The sequence below is a fragment of the Orbicella faveolata genome, unplaced genomic scaffold (genome assembly GCF_042242905.1).
Source record: "Orbicella faveolata isolate gen_17 unplaced genomic scaffold, um_ofav_v1 contig_35, whole genome shotgun sequence".
NCBI lineage: Eukaryota > Metazoa > Cnidaria > Anthozoa > Scleractinia > Merulinidae > Orbicella > Orbicella faveolata.
Window position 1 is genome coordinate 9,565,001 of NW_028301564.1, and position 9,436 is coordinate 9,574,436.

The following is a 9,436-nucleotide window of genomic DNA, read 5'->3' on the forward strand; positions in this document are numbered from 1 at the left end:
CAGGCAAAGACTTCAGACAACAGGACTAACATACATTGCTCCGGGGCAACGGCGAAAGGTGAACCCAAAAGAGGGGCACCTGTCAACAGACTAATCCTAAAGGAATAGGTTCGCCACCAAAATGCAACCCAAAACAAACCAAAAACAACAACAAAACAGTCCAAAATCGTCAACACGGAAGTCCAAACTCAACGGAGAACAGGTAAAAACGCGAAGACGAGGCCAAACGGAGTAGGCAGCAACACAGGAAGGAAAACCAAAACGACGCGAGCCACAGGAAGAACAGGGCGGAAAACAGGCTTGGAAACAGGCAAAGTAGGCAACAAGCGACAAGGTGCAGCAGCTGGACCAAACATAGCAGCAGGCGAAGAAGCAACGGAACAAACAGGGCTACCACGCGAAGCAGTAACAAAAGTGACAGGACGACTGGGTGGAACAGGACCACGAGCAGCAGCGGAACTTACAGGACTAGACGTAACGGCAGAAGAAACAGCAACGGAACCACTGGACTTGGCAGGCAGAAAACAAGACGAAGACGAATCGGCAAAATCAAGACGTGGACGAGACAAAAACGGACGACGCGGGAAACAGTCAGACTCACAGGCAGGCTCATAAACAGGCTCAGCAACATCAGTAACAGCAAGGCCAGACGTGGACGTGGCGACAGAACACGACGGGCGAGAAAGCAAAGAAGCAGCGTAACTGGGCAAGAACGGCGAACGAGATGACACAGCAGTAGACTTAGCACGTACCATTTGCTTAACATCATATAGCTGACAATCCATACACAAGCACGCAGGAACAGAATCATAGCATGAAGGCTTGACAACTTTTTATGAGCTTGCTGTGTATTTTCATCGGCGGTACAAATTTCCTTTTTGAGGTGGTTGCTTATTCTTTTTAGCAGCCTGAATTATTTTAATTTAGTCTGGTTAAATTTTTTGTGGGTACTACGAATGAATTTTTTCATTCGTACTGCAAATTATTTTTGACAGGTACTGCGAATTATTTTTTACTTGTGGTACTGAGAATTATTTTTTCATTGGCGCTGACAATTATTTTTCAAGGTATCGTGAATTTATTATTTGGCCTACAATACATTGCGGGCTTGCAATTGAGGGGGACTGGCTCGAGTGTTTTGACTTTCTAGGCGGCCATTTTGAAAATTGTGCGAGTGCTATCCAAAAGAATACCAAGGCGAAACATTGTCAGAGAAAGAAACGAAAGAGGTTTTCACCTTTTCTTACAAAATCTGAAAGGAGTCGTTAGTGTGTGCACAAGTGATGAGGTTTTCTGGACCGAGGATTTAATAGAAGAGACTACGCAGCGGCTGCAAGACTCGTACACAACTCTAACCCTTACTGAGCATGACATGTCTTCCCAAATGAACGATCCCCTTCCTGAACATGTGTGTCGTTTGAAGAGCAATGTGCAATCTCTTCAAAGACTTTTCGTGTCTTGTGAAATTTCTGCATCAAGTGCAGAGAATTCTGTTTCATTTTATCCTCAACCAAGTCCAAGGATGGAGGGTCTGATGGACCTGGAAGACCGGCCTTGAATATAACGAAAGAACAAATAGAATATTTGTGTTCTATACATTTTTCATGGGAAAAAATAGCCCAGTTGCTTCACATAAGTGTATCAACGCTTCAAAGAAGACGAAGGGTGTCAGGTATAAGTGATAATTTTGAACAATATGCAGACATATCTGATGATGAGTTAGATCAAATCTACAAAGAAATAACTGCAACTGATACAAATGTCAGCAATGGTGGATTTCTCACACCAAATATTGGTAAGAGACGATTTATTGGAGCCTTGAGGAGTAGAGGGTTGCGAGTTCAACGCTGGATGGTGAGCAACTGTTTACGACAGTTAGACCCTGTAGGCACTGCTTTAAGGTGGCGGTTGGTAATTTATCATCGAAAGTATAATATTCCAACACCCAACTCGCTGTGGCACTTTGACTCAGCCCACAAGCTTATCCAATGGAAACTTATAGTCCATGTTTGTATAGATGGATTTTCACGTTTGATTACCCATTGCAGGTGCTGTGACAATAACAAAGATGAGACTGTATTAAGACTTTTTGAGGAGAGCACAAAAACCTATGGGTTGCCATCAAGAGCAAGATGTGATTATGGGATGGAGAATGTTCTTGTTGCCCAGTTCATGTTGGAAAGAAGAGGCTTAGACAGGGGAAGTATTATCACAGGATCATCTGTTCACAATTTCTGGGTAGAAAGAGCTCACAGGGATGTTTATGCTGGCGTCCTGTGTTTTTATGCAAAGTTATTTGACGAAATGGAAAAAACTGGTATTCTTAACCCTTTAAATGAACTGCATCTGTTTTGTCTTCATTACACATACTTACCAAGAATCAATAAATCTCTTGAAGAATTTGTTGATCAAATGAATCAAAGGTCAGTGTCAACAGAGCATATGTCCCCTCTTCAGCTGTGGACGAGTGGCATGCTGCAAAACATAAATTCTCAACACACTGCACTTACTGTAGATGAAATGGAACAGTGTGGTGTTGACCCTGATGAATCAGTTACAGTGAGCGATGAAGACTACCAGGTACACATTGAGCCATCAACCTTTGTGCTCACAGAAGAGCAAAGGATGCAACTGCCAGATCCCTTTCAAAATGACCATAATCAAGGTCAGAACAATTCCCTTAACAGTGTCGAGTTCATGACATTATTCCTTTTCAATGAGGAAGAAACTTAAGAATAGAAGTCACTGATGGAAAACCCAGTTGATGTTAGCTTTTATATGTGCTTGCAATTTTGAAAACTAGGATTTCTGTGTCAAATAGTAAAAAACTCCGTTTGTTGCTGCTTTTTGGAGGAAAGATTTGAACTCAACCTAGATTTTGATAAGACCTTAGAGGAGGTAAAGTGCATTACCCTAAGTGCACTGAGTCAGGTTATTACAAAACAGTCATTTTGTGTCCTTGGGACACTTTGCAAAATTGTATCCCATGATGAACAGAGGGAGAAGTCAGATGTATAAGAGTCACAATAGAAAACCTACTTTGAAAGATTAAAAAATCATCTTGTTAACACCCACACCCTCTACCTCCCTGCAAAACAACTTGGCTTTTGTACCCATTTTACAGTCACCATTCCATGTTTTCTAATGACAGGTCTGTAGTTCTTCATTCAAAGTGCACTCAATAGCTCCCACTTTCATTTTTCATTAACATTAAGAGTGGTAATGACCTGGATAAGTTGTTACACAGTTGCCTCTTTTACCTTCTTTCTGATTCCTTTGTTTGTTTGTTTGCCACAAAAAAACCCACACCAATGAACTAAAGTAGTGAACACCATCAGAATACGAGAATTGAAACCATTCGGGAATACATTTTACAGTTCATCAGCCTGAGTTCTATAGCCTATTTCCTGTACTAAGAGTGGGTATTTCTCCCATACAAAGAATTTCCCTGAAAAAAGAGAAAAATGATACTTGTGTTGATAACATAAACATTTTATTAAAGGAAAGTAATGACAAAGTTAAGTAACAAATACCGGGTATGAAAGTGAACTTTTGCTACCTCTTCCCATAGCTGTCACTGAAGTATTGAGGTACATGTATCAATAAGGCTGGAGAAAACACTATTTAGAGATCTCACTTGAATACATACAAAACTAATGCAAAGCACCATTACTAAACCAAACCAGTTGCAAAAGCTAAGTTGTTAAAATGGAAACCCAAGAATGAGCAGGAATATCCTAGATTGAAAACAATTTTCTGTCAGTTAACTGAAAACTGTTCAAACGCAACATGACCTGGTGTTGTCATGAATAATAATATCATTGTTTAACATGGCCACTGAAACATTTGTGATTAACAACATCATGTTCAAGGGACAGATTTCTTTCAATCCAACTTGACTTCAAGGTTCAAGCTGTTGTAAGGTAAAAACCTTCAAAACAAACTGTCACCTTTCTATAAATTAACTCTTGACAAAGCATAAGTTTCAATTCAAACTTGTAATCCTCATTTCTGAAAAGAGCCCTTTGGTAACAGAAAAAATAATGCTTAACTCTACAATAACATTATTGGAATCTGTTAAATAATTCCAAAGTATGTGCTACCAAAAGCATAGTCATACAGATTAAAGAGGATGTCATCTGAAGGAAGACTGACTGTGCTGCTGGGAGATGGGAGATGCAATGTATTAGTGCAAGTGTTTGAAGTAGGGAGGAAGCTCCCACTGCTGGATACAAATCTGAATTGTGGGGAAATGGAAAACCCCAATGCTGGCTCCTCATCTGCACCACAAACAAATTGCAAAATGTGATTAAGGGTTAGGGTGGTGGATCCAGTAACCCTTCTCCCAGAAGCAACTTCTTTCACGTATTTGTAAAATGCAGCATATACTTCTTTTTCATACCTCTTAGTATTGGAACCCTCCTCTGCAAACTTTGGTTCCAACAAATGGACAAGATTCCTCACATTGAGTTTGCTAGAAGAGGGCCTGAAAAGGTATAAAAACAAAGGAAGCTTTGCCATCAGTTGCAGGACTCCAACTTTTCGTCAACCATTTCGTAGGTTGACAATGCAGGGGGAATGCTCAGATGAATCATCAATAAGTTCTTGAAGTTGTTCCTCAGACAGAAAGCTGGGAATTTTCCCATTCTGTAGAACACTTAATCCTATTATTATACCAGATGTATAGTAACGTTCTGCAAAGTCCTCGATGAGTCCACTGTCAAACAATTTTTCTTTGATTTCTTTGAGAACTAACTTGAAAAACTCTTTTCTAGGCCCCCCCAAGTTCTGAGCACCCTCTCCCATAAAATTTACCTCAAGCCTTAAGTTGTCAATTAATGCTACTTCAGCTAATGCATCTTGAAAAACATGGTCCCTATCTATTATTATAAAGTTGGTCTTTCCTTTTAGTTCTGTTGAAGGGTCAACTATGTCCAAATGCCTTCCATCTAAAATGTGTTCTTGGGCTTCCTTCAGGATGGCAACTGGATTTTGAAATCCCTTACATTCATCAATAATATTGACAGTAATGTTATCAATGATTCTCAAATAGTCAGCCTCACTGAGAGGCTCTCCATTATCTACAGGCTGTTCCTTATTAGCCGCAGGTTGCTCTACATGTTGTTCTCCATTGCCTCCCTCTTGATCATCTACAGTTATGGGAGCATGTTGTTCTCCACTATCTCGCTCTTGATCATCTGCAGATTCGACTGCATGTCCCTGTTCCACTGCATGTTCCTCTTCCTTATGTCTATTTGTATTTGGCCCTTCACAGTTCATAGATTGCACCTCATCTTGTACGATGATGCTCTCTTGATTTACTTCTGACATGAAATCATCCATACTCCTTTGAATACCACTGTCCACCTCATCAGGGTCATCTTCGACCAGTAAACGCACACACACAGCACCTGCAGAGGCAATGCTCTTCAGCAAAATGTTTCCATTGATCCTCACCCTGAAGCCAATGTCGGTTTCACTAGCACTCCAGAGATATTCTTCACGAATGCGAACTCAATGTACTTGCATTCCTCTGGAAACTGTGCTTTCACTTTATTGTAAAGGGTTTTTTCATTCCACCCTTTGTCAATTGTAAATCCACTTATAACACGATTTCTACGTTGGAGACTGACCTTTTCTTGGCGAGTTGTTGGTGTTTTTTCACACTGTAAACCCACAATAATAATGTCTTTGGTGGCAAACTCATTCGATGGACGGCCAACCCTTTGTGTCGAATTAGAGCGGCCTCTACCGCTCGAAGTAGGAGCAGAACTACGATGAGTTGTTTCTTGCATACTCGGGAATCTTCGGTGCAGTTCACTTACCAAACTTCCTGAACTTCTAGAAGATCCCGATTCTGATCCTGACGGAAGGGCACTAGAAGCAGAACCAAATGATAATGAACTCGAAGTGGAAGAACTTCGCTGATTACTTGCTGCCGCAGTATGAGTGGAGTTCGCTAGCTGAGAAATTCGACTGATTTCTGTTATAGCATTATTGGCTATCTCACGTATCTGCCGTTGAACAGATTTATCCATCTCCAAATATTTTCGATACAATTAAAAGATGAAACCACAAAGATGGCGCGAAGAAATCGAGCGGGAAAGTACTCGAGCCAGTCCACCTCAAATCGCAAGCCCGCGATGTATTGTAGGCCAAATAATCAATTCACGATACCTTGAAAAATAATTGTCAGCGCCAATGAAAAAATAATTCTCAGTACCACAAGTAAGAAATAATTCACAGTACCAGTCAAAAATAATTTGCAGTACGAGTGAAAAAATTCATTCGTAGAACCCACAAAAAATTTAACCAGACTAAATTAAAATAATTCAGGCTGCTAAAAAAATAAGCAACCACCTCAAAAAAAAAATTTGTACCGCCGATGAAAATACACAGCAAGCTCATAAAAAGTAAAACAGTGACTGAAAAAACTGACTTGTGGGGCAATTTTATTACTACAATTTTGACCAGAACGGGCGTCCATACCAGACGGCGATTTGTAACTGAACGAGGAAAAGGAAAAAAAACGGAGCCGAAATTTAAACCCGGGCCTCACTGCCTGGGTAAAAACTTTCCAACGTTCTTTTCACAAATTCAGGGTACCCCTTGGCAAAGGTAACTAAATGGTGTCTTACAGTCCCATTAAGCAGAAATGGAGAGGCGTTCAACCCAAAGACTACGCGACAAAACCTGTACACGCCAATGCTCAAGTTGTGGTCGCGCACGTTCAGTGCCTGAACAAAACTACACAATATCATAAACAACACGCAAAACAGTCTACAGACTTGCACGTGAACACCTACATTTGCAGTGCCAGAACGAACAAACTGTAAGAACAAAAAGCTAGATGACATTGATGCAAGAAACATAAGAACGTCTCTCTAAGACAGACTTACAGCTTTCCACAATGAAAGCTACAGCTATCTCTGGCGAAGCCAGACAAAGATAAATATGACTCCCGTGATGAGAGGCAGCATAACTAGCAACAGTTAATCAAACAGCCGGGCCCGGCGTAATAATACAAAATGCAAGTAACCAACATGTTCACGGAATCATTCAAACTTTGTCCCTCTAGAGCTAATATTTAGAGAGCTTAAAACATATCTTGCAGCACAAATGAGCCAGAAAGAACTAGCACGTGACAAAAAAACAGAGATATACGCAGATAACAGCGGAAACCAAACAGACCTACGACCTCTAACGGCTCTAATCTTGTGAAATGTCCTCCTAAAAGCACAAGATTATTGCTAAGCGAAATATTCAAAGAAACCCCCTGTCGTACCATACAAAAGGGGCAGATCCTTAAAGATATACTAGTTCGAGCAAAACTTTCAAAGCGGCTGTTACACGTGGATAGGAGTTGTGTAGGCCTGTCACACCATTGTTATCACCAGAAATTACTGCTTACATGACACGCATGAGGTTTTTCATACAAATGCTAGGAACAATATCTTGCAAATCCTGTGTAGGAATAATGCATGTGATCGTGTCTAGTATAGGGGTCGCCATTCTTTTAGGCGTTATGGTATTATTACTAGAGGGTAGACTGTTTTCCGTTCGGGCAGTTCAGTTAAAACGTCGTTGTGATTAGTTTTACTTGTTTGTTACTGTTACTGTTAAAGTTATTTCAAATCAATAGATCACGTTTCAAATTAATCAGTTTTTATAACCAGTAGAGAATTATAGTTTTGACGTTAAGCAATTTCTCAATCTATTACACGGAATAATTTCGTTAACGATAACCACACAATCGGTTTTAGTTGTCTTAGGTTCGTTTTCACCAGCTGTGTTCTCATTTGGAGGATATCTGCTTGTAGGATGAGTAACGTCCAAATGTCAAATGTCGTCGGTCATAGTCTGGTTAATGTGAAAATGTTTTGTAAGTCGTTTTAGATACATGTATTAGTTTCTGTTAACGGTTGGTTGGGGTCTATTGTTATGAAAGAGAATTTTTATTGATCTATGTTCTTTTTTGTTGGAATTAAAGTTGTTGTGAATTGATTGGCAGTAATGCGTTTTGGTCCCCCTACCTAACCTAACCCAAATTCAGTGACCAGTGACCAGTGACCAGCGACCAGCGACCAGTGACCAGCTACCAGTGACCAGCTACCAGCATTTTAGACCCGCCGTCTACCCACAGAAACCGTAAACTATCCCTCTCCTCGTCTACTGCTATATTAACAAACGCCTTTTCAGTGTCACCCACTAACGCAATCTTATTTTCCCTGAACCTTACAAGGATGTCGAATAATTGAGGGTTTAGCGAGGACAGTCGTTTAAGGAAATCCCAGTTTTTGTCGCCTTCGACGAAGCGTCATGAACAATTCTTAATTTTGTCGTCTCTGCGTCCCTGCGGATTACTGCATGGTGAGGTAAATAATGGACCTTGGCGCTTGTTTCGTCTAATTCTGCCACTTTCTCGATTACTCCTGCTACGAGTTGATCCTGATGATCGAGCCGTATTCGGTCAAAATGTGTGGCTCTCTTTTCAGTCTTTAACGCTGACCCTTCATGCGTGACAGGCTGTTATGTATCCACGGCAACTTTACCGAATAACTCCCCCCAACAAACTCTATTTCATTCTCAAACGACTCGTGCACTTCGTTGTCTTGACTCTTAATTCCCAGGCTTTCTAAATCCCACAATCTACTAATCTCAAGGTCTAAGCTGGCCTTATCTAAGTCTACACTGTCTTGTCCTACAAAACTCACTGACACCTCTTGCGAACTGGTTTCAAGATGATCTCGCTTTTTTAGGGGACCCGATGACACCCAACCAAGCTCAGTCTCCACTGCAACAGGCTCTTCCGCTTCCCGCCGTACCGTCCGCAAAGAAGTAACGAAGAAGATTGCGAAGAGAGCAGGCCAGCGCTGGGGAAGGAGGCGAAACAGTACTGAACAATGCCGTGAATTATAGCGAGTCAAGGGCTACAGAAAGGAGATGAAATAATTCCGAACAATACCGTGAAGCAAAGCTAACGAGGGCTATAGAAAGGAGGCGAAAGTACCCGACAAATAGACTCAGAAGACTGCAGTTCTTCCCAAGTTTTAAAATTCGCGCGACTTGATGCTGTCCAGTCGTGCAAGAAAAGTCACATGATTTGGTCCGATAATGAACAAGAGAAATCAAACGTGCCTGAGTGTTTAGAGAGGTGCCAGAGGTTTCTCTTGCGCGGTTTCCGGTGTCGGTCATGTCTATTGTGATCCGCGCGAAAAACCTCTGTAGCAAAGCGCAATTTCTTGACAGCGCCGAGCCAATGGTAAGCCAGTTTAAATCTGTCTAGTCAAGAATCTGGACTAGAAAGCTAATCGCCTCCTAACGACCTCCCAAGGGTTTTCTAATCGAACAGACACGGTGATTGGTTTCTAAGAATAGAGAACGAGAGCCTGTGAAATGTCGCTGGGTGACAGCCCGCAGGTTTCTTTTGCAGGTC

General features: G+C 41.3%; 1 protein-coding gene and 1 pseudogene across 1 annotated transcript; both read right to left on the reverse strand.

Annotated features, from left to right (window-relative positions):
• The window catches only part of LOC149103145 (uncharacterized), a 14,451-nt pseudogene extending 5,256 nt beyond the window's left edge, over positions 1-9,195 (reverse strand).
• On the reverse strand, positions 3,472-6,483 carry LOC149103146 (uncharacterized). Its single transcript, XM_089273568.1, has one exon. It carries the CDS (start codon positions 5,341-5,343, stop codon positions 4,546-4,548), a length of 798 nt encoding a protein of 265 aa, XP_089129694.1. The 5' UTR covers positions 5,344-6,483; the 3' UTR covers positions 3,472-4,545.
• Positions 9,196-9,436: the final 241 nt, after the last annotated feature.